General features: G+C 40.7%; 1 protein-coding gene across 1 annotated transcript in view; it reads left to right on the forward strand.

Annotated features, from left to right (window-relative positions):
- The window catches only part of GPR158 (G protein-coupled receptor 158), a 306945-nt gene extending 285959 nt beyond the window's left edge, over nucleotides 1-20986 (forward strand). The window contains exons 8-11 of the mRNA XM_007058480.3: nucleotides 4975-5113; nucleotides 10851-10956; nucleotides 12353-12499; nucleotides 13149-20986. Coding sequence (XP_007058542.3) covers nucleotides 4975-5113; nucleotides 10851-10956; nucleotides 12353-12499; nucleotides 13149-14618 — 1862 coding nt within the window. The 3' untranslated portion in view covers nucleotides 14619-20986. The remainder of the gene's footprint in view (nucleotides 1-4974; nucleotides 5114-10850; nucleotides 10957-12352; nucleotides 12500-13148) is intronic.
- Nucleotides 20987-26158: the final 5172 nt, after the last annotated feature.

Consider the following 26158-nt stretch of genomic DNA (forward strand, 5'->3'; position numbering starts at 1 on the left):
GGTAGCGGCAGCGGGGCTGTGGTGGAGATTTAAAGAGACCGGGGCGGTAGCGGCGGCCAAGCCCTGGGCCCTTTAAATCATCCCCGGAGCCCCGCCGCCGCTTCCCCAGGGCTCCGGCGGTCTCCAGGAACGATTTAAAGGGCCCAGGGCGGTAGTGGCAGCCGGAGCCCCGTCCCCGGAGCCCTGCTGCCGGAGCCCTGGGGAAGCGGTGGCGGGGCTCTGGGGATGATTTAAAGGGCCCAAGGCTCGGCCGCCACTACTGCCCCGGGCCCTTTAAACCACTGCCAGAGGTCCCAGCTGCCGCTGTTACCCCGGGGAGGGGGAAGAAGGCACTTGCTGGTACAGGGTGGGCCAGGGCTGGCTCTGACCCCGCCAGCCCTGCCCCTTCTGCCTGAGGTCCAACCCCTCCCGGGGGCCAAAGCCGGCCCCAGCCCAGCCTCGTACCGGTAAGGCCCTAGATTTACTTTCACCCCTGTTCGTGGGTCAACATATACCTCACTGCTTCTGTTAAAGATGTCACCATCCCTTATTTTTTAAAAATAACCCACTACAGTGCTAGTCCAAAACCCTACACCTTACAGTATTTTAATGCAGTTTTACAAAGTCTGCTGTAGCATATCAGTGATATAACATTGCTACACTGCAGAACATTTCTGAGCAGATTTGCAATATACCAGTATAGTCCTTTAGCTTTCACCCATGCACTCCTCTACTCCATTCTCTGAATGTTTCATTCCTGAGTGAGTCAAATATAAATCCTCATTTCAAACCTGGCAGATTTATCATTAAAAGTTGTGTCGCACAAGCTGGCTAGGATAGTGCATGATCAACAATGTTAATCATGCCTGGGGTTGTAGCTTCCTATGCGGTCTTTTGTGTGACCACTATTTAGATGATAGTTGAAGCAGCAGTGTTCATTTTCTCTTGTTGAATTAGTTTCAGCACCCCAAAAGTGTGTCCCACGCTCCTACCTGGTTTTAAAAAAAACCTCATTTATTTATATATGTACTATCCATCAGTATAATACAGATATTAAAATATCACTGTCTTAATTTTATACTCAGAATCACAATATGTTGCCCAATGCCCACGTACAAAAAAGCGCAGCAAAATTTGGTAACATCTGCCGATTTTCTTTGTAAATTGCAGTGTTAGCCTGAAATTAATTTTATAAACCTGATTTTCTTCCTCAAGCACAACTTCTACGTGATCTATTTAAGATATGTAATTGGTGCTTTGGATAATAAATTGTTTCTCAACCAGACTATTTTGTTTGTTATTGTTAATTAAATTATTATAATATTGGGCTTAGCTAGTATATACACTCTTATTTTACCTTGCATTCTAAAAGCTATTCCCATTTGTGTGGTATACCAGATGTCATGCTAATTATTTTCTGTAGTCAGAAATGCCACCTCTGTGCTAAATCAAAAGCATTGATAGAAACATTTTACATTAAATAATGGAAATGTCTGCTGTGCTCCAGTATACGCATACTTTGAATTCCATTGTTGGCATTAAAGTCACAGTATAAGTGGCTGCTTAGAAAGAGTGATATTGCCTGCATATGTGAAAACTAAATGCACAGAACTTCTTTCGACTTAGAATCAAATTCTGCCATCATTTATACCCATGCAAGCCCACTGAAATTGACCTTTGCTAATTGAAGTGTGGCTTATTCCATTTCACTTGCTTCTTGGGATATTTTAAGAGATTACAGTGCATCTGGAAACATAGTTAAAGTATTCTTTTGATTACAGCTCTGTAAATATAGAGTAACTACAATGCCTTCTTTAGAGTTATTCCAGATATACAGGTTCCTTTTTTCAATAAAGGTATCTTCAGAACGTGGAGTTTTAAACTTCTTCTCTTTCCATGCACTTAGCTATATTTATTGGAACTCTCAGTGTTCCACTTACCCTTGAAACTTATCACTTTCTCCTTGTATCAGTAACAGATTTGGGGTTTTTCTCACTTAGTTTGGTTGTTCAGGAGAAAGAGAAATGAGAGCCCTAGGTGTAATATTCAGGAATTTGCTCATTCCTTGGCAGCTAGCACTGAGATTTTTCTGTCCTACAGTACTGTTAATATCTGTTTATCGAGGATGACACTGGACTGAAAGACAGAATTTGTGCAAATAGCAGGGGCAATATGTTCTGGTGGCACATCTCTCAAACTCTGCTGGGTCAATGAGAAATTTCTGTAGACCCTTAGAGGAGCCAATGAATTAGCTGTACCAACCTTAGTTTATTACAGGATTATCTCTTTTTTTAATTGTATTTGAAGTTAATACTAAGTTAGAACTATACATTTTTTGTGCTGTGGTTCTAGATTTAAGAGAAGAATGTATTTAAAAAGAGAGCACCCAAATGAACACCAAATGTATTTGAAATAGTTCTAAGATTGCTATTTAGCTTGTTAAGGTTTGCTTGAATTTAATCGAACCAGAAGTTGTGTGCCATGTACTCAGTCAAGACTTTGGGAGAAAAAAAATTCAGTGGATCTTTCCTAGTTTGGGGATATTAATGAGATATAGTAATAGACTTCACTGGCGGTGTAGCCAATGAAGTGGTAGTGAAATGAAACTAGTACCCAATTTGTCCAGGCAGTCAGTATCGGAGACATGGGAGTGCTGTACTGCTGTACTACTTTACATTCATTTGAGAAGCCCAAAAATAGACCCAGTCAAAAAAATCACAAAAGATGTACCATGGGTCCCCAAAGAGACACTTTTTAAAATCCCAAATCAAACTGTTATTTGTTCCATTTTTAATGGTAATTATTGTTGTTTTTTTGTTGGGGGACATCAAAGAGAAAGAGTAATACAAGTGTGCTACATATTAGCAGTTGTGAGAAGATACGTAACTTTTGGTCAGCAAATATATGGACTTAGGGCTGGGTAAACCACTCACATTAAAACAAGAACCACTCAAAGCTTTGCTCAAAACTCACTGATTCTTTTATTGAGGCTCAAAGAAGTTCACATAATGCTGAATTCATTTTCACTTTCTCAAGCCGTTGCACTTCCTGGTTGCATACAAGACCCAAAATAGAATCAGTAGATCTAAAATACTAGGAGAATAATTTCTGACTTAACTCAGAACCTATTTCAGATATGGTTGCAAACTTCCAAACTGTTGCATATTTATCAAAACCAGATTGGTAGCTGTTTTTGCCAATCATTACTTGTGATGTTACCAATTAAATGAAACAGGTGCCCATTATGTAGATAGAATTTTCAAAAAGAAAAATAAAGTAAAATGAAAAATCATCTGTATTTTTTACTGTAAGTTTTCTTTTTTGGGGATGGTCAGTAATATTTTTAACACAGTATCAAAAATAAGCATGAAAGTATAAAGATGGAAGGAGCATGTATATTATGTATATAAGTTTTCCATTAGCTCATGCAGATGAATTAATTCCAGAGATAGACAGCCACAGTTTTACTTTTTCTCTTTTCTTGTGTTAATAGTGTATGAACTTGCTTCTAATTGAGCATAAGATGTTCTTGGGCAGAGCTACCAAGCACGGTAATGTTTGAATGAGATAATATACTTTTTTGAGAGAGAGAGAGAGAGAGAGAGACAGTATTGTTACTTGATTAGTAACCGTGGCAGTGTATCCTTAACAATTCTTTTCCTCTTTCTCCTGTCTTACATTTCCTGTGTTAGGGCTCAATTTTCCATCAGTTGAAGTCAATAGGAGCTTTGTCACTGATTCCAATGGGAAGAAAACTGAAAATGATAAGGTTGTTTAGGTACCTACATGGTATGCTGGTTGTTTGCTGATCTAACAGATGAGCCTGTAGCTAGGAGTTATGATGTGGTGAAATGTGATGAAGGCATGTTTCTAATATAACTAACCTGAATTCAGAAAACGACATTATGTATATGAGCATATATATAATTTAGGGTGGTAAATATAGAGGGATGTCATGAGCGAAATACTAGTCACAAAATTCAGCAAACCCAACGCAACATAGACATCATCATGTCTTGATACTGGCCCAGAAGAGCCATGTTCCAGGAGTTGATCCTGGCAGTGCATGTGGCAAGACAGGGCTGGCCTCTTCCAGCCCAGCTCTCGAGAAGGACATCCCAGAAGAGAAGAGATGAAAGAAACAGGCTGTTCTAATAACCACACCCCTGAGATAGATCCCTGGAATGTGGGATTTTCTGGGCTGATATGAAAGATGATGTTTGTGTCACAAACAAAATTGTGTCACAGTAAAACATTGACTGAAATACAAACTCTTGAGTGTGAGGTTCAGTTCAGTCCCTTCATACAGAGTTGGTTTGAACTGGCCCTGAGCATTCATCCATCCCTATTTTGTTTCTTTCATCACCTATTTCGTACTTATTAAGGAGAAATGTGTCATTGGTTGTAATTACCAAGTCCTTAGGCTCCTCAAAAGAGACTCATAATGTCTATAAAACATAGGCACAACAGAATTAAAGTGAGTGGAGGGTGTACTTTAGCCCAGAAGAAATCATTCAAGCTGAGTTAGTTGAAATAGAATATTCATATTAAAAAGGCTTATAGACTCTTAACTGAAGTGGCACTTGTAGCTTCCTTTATAACAGGAACCTGAGATAAAAATCAAAAATTTATTACAAATAATGTCAAGCTTCTAAGATATCACGTTGAAAAACAGACAAGAAATTGCTAAAGGTTGGTTTTAACACTTGTAAACTAAAATAGTAGGAAAACATGGAAGCAAAAGTTCCTGGTCTAATGACACATTGTGTAAAAATTAAATGTTTGAAGTTAAATGTTAAATATTAATGTCAATTTTAAAATATCTGAAAGTATATGAATACTTGTGAATGAATGTATATATTTATGATATATTGTCTATATGTATATATATTTATATATATACACACATATAGAACATGCTATCTAACTTCAGATTCCCTTTATATTTCATCTATAAAACTAATAGCAAATTATTTCTTTTTGTTCTTCTCACAGCTGAATTTTTATTCCTCTTGTGGGGTGTTTATCTCTGCTATGCAGTGCGGACAGTCCCATCAGCATTTCATGAGCCACGTTATATGACTGTTGCAGTTCACAATGAGCTCATTATCTCTGCTATATTCCATACAATTAGGCAAGTGATCTGTAGATCTAGTATTTAACTGTTTCTCTTTCAGGTTTCCTATGGTGCAATTTAAAATGGGTAAACTGGATAGGATGCAAAACGGAAGGACCTCGTAAATATTTTAATCTGCAAATTTAAACGTTATTAAATCTAATGTTCTCATAGGACTGGAAAAATATGTGTAATCAACTTATTAATCATGTGATTTGTTTTTTTAGTATGGCTAGTTTACATGCTCTTTATGTCAATTGGATCAAAAGTTAATATATATAACAAATTAGATTTAGCAGAACTACTGTCCATTTTAATTCATTTACACAGCACACACTGGTTTGTATCTCCCCCAAACTGGCAATTAAGTACGGTATATTAGTTTATGTGAATTCTTCCAGATCAGCAAGTGAAAATCCTTGGTTTAAGATAATTACATTGGTTTGTGCATGAAGCATAGTGGTTTATATGCTGGATATAAAATAAAGCAATAATAATATACTGTTTATGTATGTAATACTATAACAAATATGTATGGAAATTCATGTTTTATAAGGATTATAATGTACCCTGAATTTAATTGTGGGAAATTATAGTAATGGTAACAAAAAATTAGGGGGTCTTTGCTACAGCTGTGGGAAAATGATCAAATTTGGTTTTGCAAAATTTTCACTGCAGAAATAAAATTGTTCTGGAAAATCCAAAATATTGGGATACTCTACAAATTGTCTCACACTATGAGATTCTTATGTCTTTTGTTAAAAGAAAAGGAGTACTAGTGGCATCTTAGAGACTAACCAATTTATTTGAGCATAAGCTTTCGTGAGCTACAGCTCACTTCACCGGATGCATTCCAATGTAGCTCACGAAAGCTTATGCTCAAATAAATTGGTTAGTCTCTAAGGTGCCACTAGTACTCCTTTTCTTTTTGCGAATACAGACTAACACGGCTGCTACTCTGAAACCTGTCATTATGTCTTTTGTTGTCTCCTTTCGCTTACCTTCTCCTTTTGTCTCCTGGACAGCCACATCCACTCCTAAGGTCTCTTATCATCTCTGTGTTGACCACTCTCAAATCTACCTCTTCCCCTTTCGTCAGGCTCATGTCTCTTGCTGCCTTTCTTATGTCTTCCTAGATGAGTCACAGTTGCCTCAAACCAAACGCAGAAAAAACAGAACTTCTCATCTTTCCTTCTAAACTTTCTTCCCTCCCCATTTCCTTCATCACAGCTGTGACAACTCTACCATGCCACTCAAGCTTGCAACATTGGAGTTTTTGAGAATTTCCCTCTGTTCTATATGTCTGATTTTATTTCCTTTCTGATCAGCTCAACTTTTCAAAAAATCAGTAGATTTTCAGACTCTTTTATTATCATTCTTATAGTCCTTGCAATGGCCAGAGAAGCTGTCATTTTCTGAACATGCAGTTCTGGAGACATCTCCCGCCTGTCACTGACTGGAATAGCTACTTCTCTCAGTGTAAATATAGCATAGTCAGAATAAGGAAGTGGAAAGAATCATATAAATGTGAGATGGAAGTGGCCAGTAGGGCATATTCTCTATCCCTGCTGCTGAAGAATTATTCCCTTCAGCACAAGATCTAGTGTTTTTTCTTCCTTGCTGTTTGTCATAGTTGCCCTGTGCCTCTCTTACTGTTGGATGTATTGGCATTCTGTTGAAATAAGAGATCATACATCATAATTAAATAGGGATGAATGAACTGGTTTGGAAAATGTAAGACCCCTTCTAAAATTTTGAACATTCCCAGAACCCAATATAAACTAAATCTTCTTGCAATGTTTTGTGCATTTATTTTCCCATCCTCTTTCATTTTTATCCTCCTCCTTCTCCCTAAACTCTGGGTGTAACCCAAACAGCCAAAATCCAAGAAGCATTTTCACAGAGTATGTGTGAAAAGTTGGATGCACTGGATGTCTTGCAGCATAACCTATTCTGATGAGATAAACACCATAATATTTGACAGTTCCAGCAGCTTAAGATAGCTTGAGTAAAGTTCAGATGAGCATCCAAATCAAACCCTGATCTTTTTGACATTTGCCAGTCATTTACATATCAGGTATCAGTCCCTTTTCAAACCCACAATACCCTAGACCACCTCTACATTTGTGTACAGGAATCCCTCTTTTTAAATAGATTTTTATTTAATTAGCATATAAAGATGACAGAGTGAGTCCCTCCTTTCCCATCCATCAGTATTAGCAACAGGACTAGTGGTGGACTGCAACTACTTTGCAGGCAGCAGAAGTGAAACCATGAGGGACCCATGCTGTGGCAAGCTGGGAATGGGCAACAGGAGGTGTATCACTCGATAATTACACGTTCTGTTCATTCCCTCTGGATCACTTGACATTGGCCACTGTTGGAAGACAGGATACTGGGCTAAATGGACCTTTTGTCTGACTCAGTATGGCTGTTCTTATGTTCAATTCTCCCACCCATGTATATGATACAGTTTGTTAATGGATACATTGGTGACACGAATCATGGCACATGAGTAAAATGGAGTTACTGTGTGGCAGGTCATGGTATTTTGTGATGTAGTTCAAGTTAATTAATGCCATGCTTATGTAATGTGTTTAGTCAACATCAAGACACATAAACCTCCTTATAACCATGTGTCATGTGTCAAGCTTGAGTGAAAACTGTCTGTGTAGGAGATGGAACTTCTCAACAACTGGCCACCAATCTGGGTGAGATGGGTTGAGATCAGAACAACCATGAGTCTTTGCATCTTCACAGCAAAATACAAAATCCACTTCTTTGGGCTTGCCTTCCCAAAATAACACCACAGACCACAGTCCAGTCTCTGAAAATTGGAGGAAACAGAGAAATATATGACTGTGTATGCACGGTAATTAGGGGAAGCACTCAAATACCACAGAGATGCATGCCATATAAGAACTTAGGTATATATAGCTAGAGCTGGAACAATAAAATGGTGATAAAATCAGACAACTGTAGAGAAGCAAAATCTCCACCCCTAAGGACAGAATGAATTCTGCTGGGAATTTTACGCCAAGGTGGTTCAGTTAGGTTACGAGTGGCGCTACCTCCGAAAAGCTTCTACGTTCTTCATCTTCAGACAAGTAATATTAAATTCAAAGTGTGAAATGCTTTTTCTGGCTTTCGGCCGTATCAATGGAAATTAAAGAAATTGCTTCCAATCTCATATTTTCTTCCAGTCTGATATTTACAAACACACTACCTTATTGAACAGCATAAGTAAAGGACAGACACATCAGCCCCAATCATACACAGCAGATGGCTAGGGATAGAGGGAGCTCAATCCCCTCCCCCAAATCTCAGCCCAGGTTACCAACTGCCCTTTGAATACATGTTCAGCTTGAGGCAAAGCCTTGACTTGTACCATGAGATGCTGTGGTAGGCTCCTCCTAGCAGCAAGAGCCAATGAGCTGGAGAGGGGAGATAGGCCCAGGCCAGCCTCATGGGACAGGACAGAGCCACTAATACTCAGGATGAGTGTGGGGCCAGTCGGGTTTGCTCTTCAATCCCCAGGGTCGCCAGACAGGAGCTGCCACTGCCTGAGGTGAGTGTGGGGCTGGGTGGGCTTGCTCTCTAGGTGCACTCCACCCCCGCTTCCTCTCTGCACCAGGCTTGGGTAGAGCGAGGCCTGGCCCCGCAGGACAGGAGCTGCTGTTTCCAGCATGCCTTCTGCTTGATCTGTGGGTGACAGAATACATCAGTCTCTGTGACCCATACAGGCTTTGGCTTCTTGCTAAGAATGCCAGTTAGTGCCCTTGAAATGTCCCTTTATTTTTTGTGTTGAGCTGCAGTGCTTTGGAACAATACTCTACGTATTTTCACAAGGAATGGGCAGTAGTGGATGTTCTAAAAATGCTATAGTTACATCTGCCAGGCCATTGAACAGCCATCTGACTAGAACACCACGTCATGGGGCACTCGTGGCCCCACCCCGGTACCTCTGCCCCTGCACTCTGACCCCAATGTCCTTTTGCAGTGTTGGTGGTAGGGGCCCTCTCTCCCCTCCCAGAGAGGCTGTGGCAGTTGGCATATGGCTTTCTTGTCCTCCCAGGAATGGTAGCAGGGGCTCCGTTTTCTTAGAGAGCAGAAGGGATCTGCTCTCTCTCACAGAGAGGCAGGCGTGGCAGCACTGTGGGGACCCTAGTACTTATACTGGAGGCCACTGACTAATCAAGGTGGGCTTGCTGTCATACCTCCCACCCGATTGCTATCAAGTTTTACTCAGTCTCTGCCTATTGCCCGAATATAATTTTTTTTAAGTAACTTGTACTAATTTTATATGAAAAATATGAGAACTGGTTAACATTTTTCCATCAAAACCATTTAAAAGTAAAATTGGGTTTTTGATCAAATGAAATTTTTGATTAAAAATGTCAACATTTTCCATGAAAAAATTGTCTTTTCATTGACAACTGAAATATTTCCCCCAACTATATTGAAGAAGAGAGATGATTCATCATGGGAGATATAGTCCAACCAAGGAGCCTCGCGTCCTGTAGAGAATGGTGGTATGAGGCAGCCAAACTACAACTCCCAAAAGGCTTTGCAGCAGCATTTCCCAAACAACATTTTTTTGTTTTTAAATTTTTGCTGAAAATTGAAATTTTTTGTGGAAAATTTAGATGAAAATGACACTTTTGTTTGTTGAACTTTTCCATGGAAAATCCCCCATGTTTTGACCAGCTCTAATATATAACCAAATGATGACTACAATTAGTGACCCCTCATATTTCTGGATAACACAAAGTCCAACTGAGTTTTAGAAAAAAAATCTTCCAAAATATAAGTGTGGCAACTTCTGTTTAAGGAAGAGTCTGTTATATTTTATTGTATGCATGAACCAGGATGCTTACAAGTAATAAACAAGAAATTATGTGTATATTATTATAGCATATAAACGAATGTTTCATGCCAGATCAGTGATATTAATAAAAGTATATGGTTCTTATAAAATGTATATTAAGTTGAAAGAGGTTGCAAACATCAATTCTATTTGAATTATTTTTTTAAACCTGCATATTACAAGCCAGTGGTACATCCATTCATCCATTCCGTTGCTTACCATTTTGGGGAACTCTCATATGCAGATAAATCGAACATGCTTCAGCCAGCTCTAACTGCAGTGCTTATTCTATGACACTTTAAAAAAGCACAGCAAAAAATTACTTAATTTAGCTTCATGTAATTAATTTAGTCAAATTAGCTTTTCATTTACTAGAATTTGCAAGATTGTTAAGCCCTGTAGTATTGAGCTGGGAGCTCCTGCAATCAAGGCCATTTCTGTACTCCCCACTTAGCCCTTCTAAAATGTATTTCAGTTCAGTTCTCTGTGACTATGGCTGGCCAGTTTGTCAGCCCCTTTCTGTAGCTGCAACTTATTTAGGAAGTGTGCTGTAAAATAGAGAAGAATGTGCTTTTGTGAATAATCAAAAAATTGTAGGGCCGAATCCTCAACAAGTGTAAATTATCATAGCTCAGTTGTAGTCAATGGGGATCTGAATAGAGTGAGAATATTTAAGTAAGCTATATTCTTAAAGGTCTGTTTTTTGTGCCCCGCAGTTCCTTTGGAGTTATGGTACATGTATAAAGGATGAAAATGTAACTTTTAGTCTATATAAAAGTAATACAGAAGAAACACATCATTTTATCTTTAATTCAAATTACCTCCAGGAATATTAAGATTAACATATTAAAAAAGACAAATTGCCAACACTCTGAATTCTATTTTCAGATTTAGTCTTGCCTCAAGACTTCAGTCCGATTGGATGCTGATGTTGTTCTTTGCACACACGCACTTGACGGTGACAGTTACCATTGGGTTACTTCTGATACCTAAGGTATTCTTCTTCTATCTTTTTTCTTGTCAAGTCCACAGAAAGAACAGTATAATTCTGCAGAAGCAGTTCTTTGTTAAAATTAGCAAGTAACTGGGGGAGGAGGATTAGGATATTGGTCCAATATTGTTTCAAATATATATATATTTGAAAATTTTTCATATCTTAAAATATTTGGGAAACTCATTAATTTTTGTTCTCTTTTATTACTACATACGCAGAAATTCTTGCTTTGAATAATCAATTATTTTTGATAATGTTAACTGCAAAGAACACAAGCCACTATTTGTATTTGCTAATCAGAAGTGCTTTTATGACATTTAGTATTTGAGATACATACTGTTTCAAAAGTGTTGCGAAGGCACATATCAGAATTCACACAAGACTACGAGGAAATGATATGTTTGCCCACTGCTGTATTTTAACATTATTATGATTATCTTTGATTTCAGTTCTTGTTCAGAGCATTTCCATTTTAAGAAAGTTTAATTTTAGAACGGAAATTCTTGATGAAAGAACAATAAGGAAATTCCCACAAAAAAGTTTTGTTAATAGAATTAACCTTGTGAATATATTTAACTTATAAAAATCAATTATTAGAACTTTATAATAAGAAAAAAATTTCATTACACAAACATAAGGAAATTCAAAGTTAACATACTTACAATATCCTTAATTCTGTCTCCATATTCCTGGCCACCTTCTGCATATGCCCCCGTAGTGCTGATCATTTGCCACATGAAATGTCTGTCTGTTCTGCTGAGTATCTAGATTAAAGTACACCAGTGCCATATGAGTAATAGTTTTGCAATGTAACTTTCCTCAGTATAACTGTTCTGTAACTGTTGTGAAGCGTCTGTTTGTCCAGTGTATAAGAGTACAGGTAAATTTGGGCCCTCTGTATGGAGGATATTGACTTTGATCTGTGCTTGGAGGGGAAATATTGTGCGAGAAGATACACAAGGTATGGTGGCATCTTTGGCCTACAGTAAGGTGGTGTCACAACTGGGGCTTGGGCAGTTAGATCTTGTGGTTGGATCAGGAGTTGGGTTTGAGAGTCAAGCCCGGGGTCAGAGCTGAAGTCAGATAGGAAAGAGGAACAATAGCCAAGGGCCAGGACTGAGTTGAAATCCAAGGAGTCGCAGATTAGGGTTGGATTTTCTGAAGTGAACCTCTGAACTTTTTCAGGTTAACCCACCACTAATAGTAGTATCTATTCAATAATAATTAATAATTAACAAGATAGTACCCTTTTCTAATAATGCCTACCAAGAGACAGCCATTGTTTGAATCCAGGCTTGTAAAATGAAACCTGGAGAATAGTTGAACACTTCTGAATGTTGATGTGACCCTTATCAATACACTAACTGCAACATCTTTTTACAAATACTTATTGCAGTTTTCACACTCAAGCAATAACCCAAGAGATGACATAGCTACTGAAGCATATGAAGATGAACTGGACATGGGTCGATCTGGGTCCTATCTAAACAGCAGTATCAACTCAGCTTGGAGTGAGCACAGTTTGGACCCTGAGGACATCAGGGTAAATACAAAACTTTTAATTGAAATTCTTTTTTAAGGACAAGTGTTTTTCTACCAGTAAACTCTGAGCCATGTCAGTTTGATTTTTTTTTTATTGCAGACTCCAGATAAAGTGGGCCAGCTCAGTTCTAGCAATATCAAATCATGTGACATATTTTGGGGAAAACATACTAATATGAGCAGAGACTGTGTTACTTGTTATAAAACTTCATAAACTGATCAAAACACATCATCCCTACTTCAGCTGATAAAAGGGCACTTCTCTCCCACTCGTGCTTTGACTGTACACTGCCCAGAGAAAGGGGCTGTTGTCTTTTTCTTTGGTTAATAAAGAATGTACAGTAACCCCATTCGGTTCCAGAAGAAGCCTAGAAATACAGCATGAGTATTTGATAACTGTCTGTGCATGGAATATGCTGTGAGACCATATGTGATGGCTATTCTGTGCAATGGGTTAAATCTGAACATACCTTAACAATGAAAAATGTAATCCAAGTACATGGAGAAATGACAAATTTAAACAGTAGAAAAGATGCAATGAAATAATTTAATGTCATATTTAGACAACTGGAACTTAAATGGAATTCACTGAGACTGGTCATTTGACTTGATTTATGTCATATGTACTAGTTTTGCCGTTTGTTTTCTAGGATGAGTTGAAGAAACTATATGCCCAGCTTGAAATCTACAAAAGGAAAAAGATGATTGCTAATAACCCACATCTCCAGAAAAAGAGGTGCTCCAAGAAGGGCTTGGGTCGCTCAATAATGAGACGAATTACTGAAATCCCTGAGACAGTCACCAGGCAGTGCTCCAGGGAGGATAAGGACCTTATGGACCACAGTGCTACAAAGAACACTGCAGTCGTGAGAAAGAACCCACAGGATTCCACAAGTTATGTAAAGCCAAAGGAGGAATCTTTGAAAAACAGAGTCTTTTCATTAAAAAAGTCCCATAGCACTTACGATCATGTTAGAGATCAAACAGAGGAGTCTAATAGCTTATCCACAGAAAGCGCAGAAGTTATAAATGCTGATAATTCACTGCTGGATTCCTTGACAGGGAAAAATTTCACAAAAAAATCTACAGAAAAAGTTGAAGCTGTGTCCACTGAATCCGTCCCGTTAGTGTGCAAATCAGTAAGTGCACACAACTTAAGTGCAGATAAGAAGCCTCTGCAACCAAGACCATCTGTGTTACAAAAATCTCTCAGTGTTATTGCTAATGCCAAGGAAAAGACTCTGGGGTTAACTGGGAAAACACAAAGTCTAGAAGAAAGCAGTAGATCCCATAAACCTCAGCAAAAGGTTAAAGAAGCCAGCAAAAAACACTCAGCCAGTGATAAAGGGGAGCATAAAGATTCACATCGGAAAAACTCTACTCACACTGAGGAGACAAGGAAGCCCCATAAATCTGGAATTATGAAACAACAAAGGGTTAGTCAGACAATTGCAAATCCTGACACAGGCACAGGCAAGTCACTGCTTAAGGACAATTTTGACATAGCAGAAATTTGTCCTTGGGAGATTTATGACCAAACTCCTGATTCTGTGCCTTCTGAGTCGAAAGTTCAAAAACATGTGTCTATTGCTTCCTCAGAAACAGAGAAAAATCACACCTCCCAGCCAAAGGGGAAATCTCATCACAAGCTTAAGACAGCTGACGGGTATCAGCAATCGAATCAAAAGAGCACAGAGACGTCGGAAGCATGCACTCAGGAGACCCCAGAGCAGCAGGTTTTTGAAGATGAGAAAAAACATTTAAATTCCAAGTCTCAGCTCATCCCTGGGTTTAAGTGTGAGAATGTTAATAAATATTATGCAGCAAATATTTGTGCTGGGGAATCTGAGGAACTGCCCAAAAAAGCTGCAGTGCAAACAGCTGAAAGGGAAAAGCTCAATAATTTGGGAGGAAAGAAAAAAAACACACCCTTGGAGGGAAACATGCTTTCATCTGACTCCTATAGATCAAGTAGTAACTTACAGCAAGCTTTAACGTCTCGAGCTGAAGTCTGCCCATGGGAGTTTGAAACACCAGATTTACCAAATGCAGAAAGAGGTGTAGCTTTATCAAACACAGCCACTTTAGGTACAACTAAAACAGCAACTCCTCAAAAATAAGAGGTTTTGGACTGAAAAGAGTAGCAGCACTAAGAAGAAAGACTACAGGAAGGAGGAAAGTGAGAGGGGAACTAGGCCAAGAGGATCTGAAAATTCCTAAGGAGTATCACTTAACTGAGGGGATCAGAACATGAAAAAAGCAGGAAATAAGCAAAATAAATTATTAATTATTATTATTATTGTTGTTATTTATTTGTTGAGTGCCAACAGTGTGATCAGTGGTATCCAAACCATGGAGGGGACCTGGTCCCTGCGCTAAGGAGTTTACAGTCTAAATGAACAGACACCTGCCTTTGCAAAACCATTTCTCTCTTACAAACAGAAAAAAAAAAGTGAATGGCTATAACAATTAATCAAATTCCAACTGAATTATTCCTGAATGCCCCAAACTGGGCAAAACTTGCCCTTGGGACTTTAAAGATCCAATAGAAGTGTGGCATGGAAAATGTCCTGATGGCAAACTTTGGTATCAATGAGCAGCTTACTGAAAAGATGACTTTTCACTTTACATATTTAACCTTGATAGCACTGCTAACTTAATGCATCCCAAAAATACATTTTATATAACGATTGCTCTCATTTTCTTATACATGTATGTTTAAGTACATTGTTGTGTCTCATATTAAAGCATTCCAGATTGTATACATTTTGCAAATAACTTTGATATTATGTGACACAACAACACATTTATGCAATATGCAGATACTCTATTATTATTGCAATTTACAATACCTGCTGTAGACTTTTGTTTATTTATGAATTACAGTAAGCTTTCACTGGCTATGAAAGCCATAACTTGTATGGGAAAATACCTTGGGTTTTGTTGTGATTTATATTGTGAATTTTCTGTTCTACTCTCTATTATTTAAAATTATAGTTTGTATTATTCAGGGTTTTTATACAAGGTAAGTTATTTGTTTGGCACTTCTCTGTTAGCACTCATAGACTTTATTAGTGGAGAGCAAGTCATCTATTTAGCTGTATATTTGGATAAGTCCAAGGACAACTTATCTGTTGTTTGTTACAAGTTTGACAAATATCATTTATCACTCCAGAATTCCTGCTTTAATCATCCATCATCAGTATATTTCTCAGTATTTCATCCTGACCATATTCTGCTAAAGAAAAAGAACAAAGATGACAAAAAATAACCTTAGGAATATGATCCGTTTCACTAGAAACACACAGCTAAGGGAAATATTTTAAATAGTTTAGAGCTGCTGTGTTTCCTGCTGGTGAACTTCCAAGAACTGGCCCTTTAAACATCAAAAAGAGGAGATTAGTGCTAAGACAACATTTTCCCCCCAAAATGCAATCAAGAGACAGAAAGAGAAGAAAAGGATGGGGCATCGCACTCCTCCCACACACACCCCGAAACTCCTCCGCTCTCAAATGTTTTTATGTTACATGTGTGTAACATTTGTAATAACATATAATATGTTAGATACAATTAATCCCCAGGGATAACTAAGGCCCTGATCCGGCAAAGACTGAGACATGTTTAACTTTATACACTCTGAGTAATCAGTTGAAGTCAATGGGATTGACAAAGGAATAAATCTTGGCACAGTCAGGGCTTACGAGGTATTGTAGAGGTTACAAAGACTAATAAATAAATAAATAAAGTACTAGCAGACAAGGTGCCACCCTGGCTCATCTAAATCTAGGACTTGTCATGTACCCAGCTTTGTGCTTGGAGATGTGCAATACCACAAAATAAAGGCAATTCCAGTCCTCTTGAAGAGTTTTCAGTTTGAGAGAGATGATGAGATTTACCGGGAAAGCCAGAAGTGAGGATAACTTAATGCTGTGTTGTTTAATATATGTGTGTGTGCATAATACATGTACGTGTATTAAACATACATATAGATATATTTAATGCATATGTAGATACACATATGTAATATAATCTCACTTCTCTTGGGCCTCATAGAGGTGGGTTCATAAAAGACTTGGGCAAAGTGAAACGAGGAGGGCATTCCCTCTCCTTTTCAGAGTGTAGGCAAAGGCAGCCAATCCTGTAGGAGAGTGAGAGACTTGGCCTTGCCTCCAGCAGTGTGCCTGTGGATAAGAGTTGTAATTAGAGTGCACACACACAGATTCTCTCTGTCCTCCCCATCCTACAAACGTTATCTAGGGCCTGAGCTGAAGCTCATTGAAGTCAATGGGAGTCTGTCTATTGACTTCAGTGGGATTAGGATCAAGCCCCTGGTTAGCAAGCCCAAAGTCCTCTGGGTGATATGTGGGCTTCATTCTGCCATTGCATAGATCTCAGGGTGCTACCAAGTGGACAGAGCCTTCTAGGAGCAAGCTGACTGCCTTCTGGAGAGGCACACGGCGCAAATCCTATCCATGTGCAGGGATCTGCCTGTGCAGCAGAAGACAGCCCGTGTTGAGAGGCAGAGGAGCACATGGGCCTTCAGACATGCCCCTTTCTCCAGCAGGGATGAGTGTGTTTGGGGCCATGATGCTTGTGGTGCAGCTTGGTCCCTGCCTTGTCCCTGTCTGCATGATGACACCCACACTTGCAGCTGGCATGCACAGAGTAATGGGGTGGGGGTATCTTCTGCATTCCCCTACCACCTCCTGGATCTCACAGGGGTGTGATGCCATGCCTTGATTTCACTAGTTACCATGCCCCTTCTGCCACCTGTGCACTCCTGTGGCGCGGCGTGTGAATGGGCTGCTTCTGCTATGTGGCAGTCATGTGCGGGTAGCTCTCCAAACCAGGCCAGCTGGGGATCCACATGGGATCCGTGCACTGGTGGTACCTGTTGCATCACAGGCAGGATCAGTTCCTATGTGTGTTACTGTATTTGTGCCACGGCTGATCCCTCTGCTGATTGCTTTTCCTTAGGATAACTGGAATGGGAAAATTCAGCAGCAAAGAAATAGGGCCAGATCCTTAACAGGTATATATTGACATATCTCCATTGAAGTCAATGGCATAACAGTGATTTATATCAGCCAAGGATCTGACCCAGAATGGATATTTTAGTTTCATGTTTGTTTTCTGATGGACAGAATGTTTCCCTCTCTTTTTAAAAATTATCCCTATGGATTTTAGGCTTGCTCAATTAATGTACTTTAAGCCTGGTGAAACCGGAGAACTTTTTTAAAAAAACAATTACAGTCATTAAGGAATGATTTTCCTGACACATACCGTAACTGATATTTGGGTTTCAGCTCTGTTAGTACTTTAGATTGTTTTAGCACTTTAGAAAACAAAGGGGCCAAACTTCACTGAATTGTTATATTTCACTATGGTCCTGCTAGAAATGTTGCTAAAAGAAGGCATACTAACTTATACTTAAATGATTTTCTATATTCCATAGATTTTCCTCCACCAGCATATATTAGCTAGATTGCTTAGTTGTCTTTTTCTGGAGTTCCATTGTCATTATTCAGCCAAGAGAAATACAACTCTAGAATTAAGATGTTTTCCAGCAGATTTGTTAAGAAGATAGATGATAATCGCTCAGGTCACAAACATTTGCTAGGTTGTCCTTTTCAAATGCATGTGTAAGCTGCATCTCTCCTTTGTTTCATAAATAATTAGATTTATACCAATCTTAATAGACTTGTATATTTTATGCAAGAATTATATGCTTAAAATACAAATAATTACTCTCCCATCAGCTTTGGTGGCATTATGGATCTGAAAAGGAGACAGCACTTTTATATTTTCTCTCCTTAGACTTTTGCATGCATTCGATGACTGGCCCGCCTGAGAAAACACTGCCTTTTCACTTTTAACATTTTAGCTACTCAGACTTGTAGAGTAAATAAAGCTGTAAAGTCTATTCACTTTATTCAGTAGTTCTTATAAAAATATTATCTGGCAACCTAAGTATCCACCATGAAATATTTGATAGATTTATGTTGTAATGTGTCACAGCATGTAAATAATGTAACTTCTCTGCAATAAAGCACATTTATATGAAAATCTGTTTCTGATCCTTTTATGTTGTATTGCAAAGTGGTCACTGTTTCAAACTGAACTGTTTTCTGATCTACTTTGAAAAATAACATTTCAAGTGAGTCTTCCAACACATTAAAGGTATTAATTGATCTTATGATGATAATATCTTCATTCTCATATGTTGCATATAATGTTTGTTTTCTTCAGATCACTGCAGCAGAAATAGGTACACAGTTAACGTGAGATAGTCATAATTATTTCTAGAGTTGGTTGGAATATGGAAAAAATGGGAGGTTTTTTTTTAAATTTGTGCCTCTTTTTTGAAATCTTGACAGTTTTTTGGATCATCAGAAAATTTTGACCAGATCTATAGGTGGCAGCATCTGTCACTGACCAAAATTAAAAAAATGCATTTTCATCAACTTTTTTGGTTTTTCTGTCAAATTGAATTCTGGATGAAATTTTTCATTAAAAATTCAAAATTTTGAAGCTTTTGACTATATTTATTTCAATATGACATATAATTTGGTTCAGTTATATGATGAACTATAACTTAGGCTTTGCACAACATTAATAGGTGTGTCATATCTAAGTCATGGGAGGTAATTGTTCTGCTCTGTGAGGCCTCATGTGGAGTACTGTGTCCCGTTTGGGGTGCCACACTTTAGGAAAGATATGAACAAATTGGAAAGAGTACAGAGGAGAGAAACAAAAATGATAAAAGGTTTTGAACCTGACCTATGAGGAAAGGTTAAAAAACTGGGTATGTTTAATCTTGAGAAAAGAAGAGTGAGGGGGAGACCTGATAAACAGTCTTCAAATATCTTAAGGGCAGTTATAAACAGGACATTGATCAATTGTTCTCTATTTCCACTGAAGGTAGGACAAGAAGTAATGGGCTTAATTTGCATCAAATGAGATTTAGGTTAGATATTCAGAAAAACTTTTTAACCATGAGGATAGTTAAGCATAGGAATAGGTTAACAAGGGATATTGTAGAATCCCTGTTATTGGAAGGTTTTAAGAACAGATTGGATAAACACCTGTAAGCCTTGGTCTAGATATGCTTGGTGTATGTGACCTCTTGAGGTCCCTTCCAGCCCTAAATTTCTTTGGTTCTCTGTCATACCTTTTTCTTCCTAAAGAGGCAATACTGCTGACAGCTGTTCGGAGCTAATTTATTCAAAGATTGGCTCCAGCAATATTAGGAGTATAACAAAAGATTTCTATTATTCTTTAACTTGTTTATCTTACAGCCCTTTGTGGGGCTATAATGCTCAAATTCCTTTAATACTCAAAAAGTTGAACATTTTCTTCATTTATGCTATTGATTGTTTTAGTTATTGACTATCTGAACAAATGGCCTGCTTTACACTACACTACCAAGTTATTGAAATCTACACTCCAAGATCCATGATTGGTGCTAATTTTCCACTGCATTCAAAAGATGTAAAAAAGAGTATAGTGCTCCAAATATTAGAGTAGTGGTTGGGTGCTATCAGTGAAAAATATGTTGATATTATTTTTCTTAATGAAAAGTGTCATATCATATAATGATGCCTACACTGTTACATGACACAGGATTCTAAAAAAGCCTGTGTTGTCCAAACTGTCATTGAGAAACGAGCTAGATTACCTGTATGAAAAAATCTCACCAGTACTGAAAAGGTTACCTGTGCTTATGGCATTCAGACATGCCACCTTCTTATGAGGCATATAGAAATACACAATTTGTTTAATAAAAAAAAGACAAACCTGGCTAGCTTCTCTTTACTTATATTTTTTTTCTGTTTTGTTAATAGTAATTTTATTGTCTTCATATTTTATGTGTATTGATGCACAGGACATCCTCCTGTAATATTTTGGTATATAACTCTATATCTTCATTGTAAGTCATAGTTAATTCAAAATATTTTAAATGCACTTGAAGTGCAAAAACAATAGACACAGTTTATAGAGTGAGTGATGAAAAACAAATGTTTAATACAATTTTGAAAACTGATGTACATGTTACATTGAATTTGTGTTCTGCTGACTTTCATGAGAACTTGCATTTTCATTGGTAATGTCCTTCAAAAATACAATAAATACGATCTGCAAGGAAAACAGTATGTTCATTGCTATCTAAGAAGCATCTAGGCTCATATTTGCTTCCAATATTTATAATTATAGATTACCACTATGAAGTGCACAATTGTTCCATTCAGTCACTCATCTGCAGTAAAACAGAAATTAAGAAAATATATTATGACAAAAGCATAAGGTGTAAGGAGATTTTTCTTCATATCTGATATATTGTCCATGCAAGTGAGCAAGTACCTGTGAAACTTTTCAAATACAAGCCAAGTTATGTGCTTTAGTGTTTACTATGATAATATTTGTCAGACATATTGTTCTGTTTTCACTGTTGTACTTAGTTCCATGGAAATTCCATTATGATTCAACGTACGGGATGTAAAAGTCGATGCTAATAAATTAGATAACAAGATTAAAAGCTGTTTTATCTTTTGCAATTATGAACCAGTTATGGGGACGATGTAAAAAATCTTAACATCCCCGAGTAATCAATGACTTCTGGATTTATTTATTGTTTTATTACTGTAATAGTGCCTAAGGGCCAACCAAGAATGGGGTCATATTGTGCTAGGCACTGTACAAACGCAGTAGCAGTCAGTCGGTCTATTACTTTGCTAGAAAGCACCTATATTTTTGTATTACAATTTTAGTAATACCTTGTTACATTCCTGGGTTCCTAAAATTCCATTTGGGGTACTTACTGTACATTCTCCTTCTTAAATCCCTTGCACTTTCATTTGGGTATTGTCTGCATCTCCAGTTTTTGCCCTAAGCTCCAATGTTGCTCTATGCTGTTAACAGCTTCTGCATCCTAACCTAGAGAGGGCTGTATTTCAGTGAAGGGTGAGGTGATTGCATATGTTCATGTGTAGATTTGAAAAGTGTTGGGGGGGGGGGGGCGAGCCTATGTCTACATGTAGAGCCTATGTCTGCATAGTTATGCTAGCATAGCCCCCGTATGTAGACACATTGTACGCTGACAGGAGGAATTTTTCTGCCAGTATCATACCACCTCCCTGAACGATATTAGCACCAGCGGCGATCCCAGGCCATAACATACACACACACCCCTGGAGCACCAGCAGCGGTCTCTGGCCACGCGCCGCCACCCCCAGAACCTACCCCCCGCCCCAGAGCACCCATGGCACCTCTGGAGCCCCTGCTCCAGAGCACCCAAGATTTAATCAGGGGTATATAGTACAAGTCATGGACAGGTCACGGGCCAAGAATTTTTGTTTACAGCCTGTTTCCTGTCCACGACTTACTAAAAATACACATGACTAAATCTTAGCCTTATCCATAGTAAGTCACAAAAGGGTAATGTAGAATTCCAATTGGTCACTAAGGCAAGTTTCAAAAAATGATTTCACAACATAATTTTTCTTAATGTTCACACTTTTCCTTAATTTGTCCCTTGCCGCCTCCTCTTTCACTGAGGAAAGGAAACACATTCAGGATAATTAAAAAAAAAAAAACCACCAACAAGTGTGTGGGAGGGGGGCAGCAGTTGCAAAGCAGATATTATAGCATGCCATAGGAACATTATTAATAGTCTGACATTTAGATAGACTAGAAATTAAGTCTTTGCAAAGATGCCTAAGGGAGTTATGTGCTCCAAACCCACTGAATTCCAATGGCTCCTTTGAAAACCCCAACCTAAAGTCTAGATGATTGTTCTCTCTGTTGGACAAATCTTTTTACTGATTTTCTGTTTTGATACAAAGGTCTGTACTGTTTGCTGTACATTGTGTAAGAAAAATCAAACCATTTGCTTAAACAAACATAACTGCATTATTTCCCTGAATACTACATATAGGGCACAGGATTATGAATGTTTTTAGGGGAAAAAAAAACGAGAGAATCAATGCCCTGGTAAATGAACAATTTAGATGAAGGTACCGGATACCATGCTGTAATAGAGCTGGACTCACCCGGTGGCGCCTCCTGCTGGTTGTCCTTGGGAATTAGCTCACCTGCCTTCAGAGCACCCTCTGCTGTCTGGTGATCCACCTGTCATTGGCCCCTGTGTCCCTCCCGGACCCAATACCCCTTTGTCTGGGGTGCTGCCCCTCTGGCAGCAACCCCTCAATCTCAGAGTCTCCCCACCCAGGGGAACCCCCACCCGCTATCCCCACTTCACCTCAGTCTTGCCTACTGCCAGTCCTCACTTAGCCCCACTCCCTGGGCAGACTGCAGTGTATCAGCCACTCATCACAGGTGAAGGGGTTTGGACCTGCTGCCTCTGTCTACCCATGGGCTGCCCCCTTGCAACCCCAGTACCTAACAGGCCCTAATCTAGGCCTCACAGCCTGGGGGTTTCCAGGCCAGAGCTCCCCTGGCTTTTCCCCCTCAGCCCTGCTCCAGTCTAGGTATTCCCTCAGGTCCCTACAGCCAGGCCCTTCCCTCTCTGAACACAAAGAGAGACTGGCTAAGCTTTAACCTAGCAGCCCCTTTATAGGCCCAGCTGCGGCCTGAGTGGTGCATGGCCCAGCTGCGGCCATTTCCCCAATCAGCCTAGCTTCTTTTGCCCTCAGCCCTGGCTCTCTCCCAGGGCAGTCTTTTAAGCCCCACAGGGCAGGAGCAGGAGCAGGTAACGGTAACGGTAACCACCCCGCTACACATGCCAAATGGCAGGCAAGCTCCCTCCTACCTGTGCTTCAGGCCATTTGGTGGAGCGCGGGTCTGCTGCTCTATCTCGGCGTTTACCTTTCTGCCACACATCTGTCTCCGCCGGAGAACTGGCACGGTTTACAGGGCAGGGTGACGGAGCGGCTCCGGAACTGGACAGGACTACTCCAGTGCCTCTCCCTTCGAGGGAGGGCACTGGTACTCAATCAACTAGTCCCGTCCATGCTCTGGTATCGGCTCAACACCCTGGTCCCAGCCCCGGGCTTCCTGGCCAACCTCTAGACGGCGATTCTGGAGTTCTTTTGGCCAAGACTGCACTGGGTCTCTGCAGGGGTCCTCCATCTGCCCCTGGAGGAGGGAGGGCAGGGTCTGAAGTGCCTACGCACTCAGGTCCATGTCTTCTGCCTCCAGGCCCTGCAGAGGCTCCTTTATGGTGCAGGTAGTCTTGCGTGGAGAGTACTGGCGCACGCCTTCCTGCACTACTTCCGAGGGCTCCGATATGACTGGCAGCTCCTTTATCTCAATCCGAGAGGTCTTCCGTGAGACCTCTCTGGGCTGCCGGTCTTCTACCAAGACCTCCTTCAGACCTGGAAACTGGTCTCGGCGACCAGGTACATGGCGGCCACCGAGGGGACAGATCTCCTCGCGAAGCCCCTGCTACACAACCCCCAGCTCCATGTGCAGGTGGCAGAGTACCCCTCGGTGCGCCAGAGGTTGGTCGTGGCAGAAGTCACCAGAGTCGGAGACCTCCTGGATTACGACCGGGGAGACTAGCTGGATCCCCTGATGCATATGGGGCTCTCCAGGCCTTGTACTCCCCGGTGCATACTCCAGGAGGTGAGGGCCGCTTTGCCGCCCGCTGCTCGGGCTTACCTCGACCGGGTCCTGCAGGAGGGCATGCCCCACCCACCCTCCACCCCAGGCCCTCCGGACCTTTTCATCGGGCCCCAGCCCCATGGACCCAACTGGTCCCCCGCCCCTTCTCCATGAGCCAGCTGCACGACTTGCAGCCGGTTCGTTTCCAGACCACGCCAAGGAAACGCCTATACATGCTCGTGCTCCACACCCTTCACTTCCTCACCCTCGTGTCCTGCCCCGACACAAAGTGGCGGGACCTCCTGCCACCTCTAGAAGGTGAGGAGCCCCGGTGGGCCAGCCTATACTCCACCCTGGTCCTGAGGCCTGTCGGGGATATCAGCTGGCGGCTCCTTCATGGGGCCATGAGCACAGGTGTGTATTTGGCACGGTTTACCCCTATCCCGGACACCTGTCCCTTCTGTGGCATTAGAGAGACTCTGGCGCACGTTTACTTGGAGTGCGCCAGGTTGCAGCCCCTATTCCGGCTCCTCACAAATATCTTGTTACGTTTCTGGCTGCACTTTTCCCCTCACCTCCTTCTCTATGCACTCCCTATCCGTGGCCCCACAAAGTCACGGGACCTCCTGGTCAACCTCCTCCTGGCCCTGGCTAAAACGGCCATCTATAAAACCAGGGTGAGGAGGTTGGCCGATGGAGAGTCCTGTGACTGTGGGGCCTGTTTCCGATCCTCTGTCCGTTCACGTATCCGGGCAGAGTTCCTCTGGGCGGTGTCCACTGGCTCCCTTGACACCTTTGAGTAGCAGTGGGTGCTGTCCGGGGTTCTCTGCTCAGTGTCCCCGTCAGGCTACCTGGTTTTAACCCTTTGACCGCACTCCTGTCCCTGTTATTTCATTAGTTGTCCCACGGAATGATTTGGTTTCCAGGTCCTGTGGATCCTCCCCTTAGGCTGCAGGGGGGTCCTTAAGCAGTGGGCGGGCTCCCGCCTGCCCACTTTCTGGAACCCAATAGGTACGCATGCCAAATGGTTCTTTGCTTGAGAACCCATTTCCAACGAGAAATAGAACTGTATTTTATCAGCCTCTTCAACTGGAGACAATCCTTGCTCAAAGAAAAGGAGTACTTGTGGCACCTTAGAGTGCCACAAGTACTCCTTTTCTTTTTGCGAATACAGACTAACACGGCTGTTACTCTGAAACCAATCCTTGCTCAGACCACCCAAAACAGCATTAATAGTACCAAAAAGGTGGTGATGATTTTTCACCTGGATCTGGATGGAAACCAAATGATCATTTTATTTAGGGCACTAAATAGCTGTCCTGTGATAATGACTTTTGGTCACTATCAATCTGATTCATGTGCATACCTTGGGTGGGATCTACAAAAGGACTTTGATTTTCTAGGTGCTGTGATGCTCAGCATTGAAATATCACAGGAACAACACTGTGAATCAAAGCCAAGTTGGGCACCCAGACTCCCTGTACAATGAATGGGGAGAGGAAAGCGCCTAAGAATATGACCCACAAAAAACCAGAATGAGAGGCAGTGAGTCACCTAAGCCAGCCAGTAGGAAATGCCAAGGGGAGGGCTTTGTGCTAAGCCCTGCCTCTATCTTGGGGTTAGGTGCAGTGCTCTTCTGAGTGATCCATGGTTGTGGTGCCACCCACCTTACAACTTTTAGCCTAATGGTTAGTGGACTCACATGGGATGTGGGAGACCCACGTGCAACTCCCCTCTCTCTGCTGGGCGGCAGAGGGAAAGGATTTGACCAGGAGTCTCCTACTTCTTAGGAAGGTGCTCCAACCACTGAGCTATGGGATAGTCTGATGTGGGGCTACCTCAGTCTGGCCTGCTGAAGCTGTTCCACAGTGGATAAATAATGATAAAGTGATTGGAGAAGCGGGACTAGATCTAGAACTCCCACCTCCTACGTGGGTGCCTTAGCCAGTGGACTACAGAGTCATTCCCAGTCTCATGCTCCTGGGGAATTTTGTGGATCACAGTGGGGCCAAAACAGGGAATTAGACACCTAAACCCAAGACTTAAGCACCTAACTACCTTTGTGGATCCCACCCTAGGACTTTGCTCTAAGCAATCC

This window comes from Chelonia mydas, chromosome 2 (genome assembly GCF_015237465.2).
Source record: "Chelonia mydas isolate rCheMyd1 chromosome 2, rCheMyd1.pri.v2, whole genome shotgun sequence".
Taxonomy (NCBI): domain Eukaryota; kingdom Metazoa; phylum Chordata; order Testudines; family Cheloniidae; genus Chelonia; species Chelonia mydas.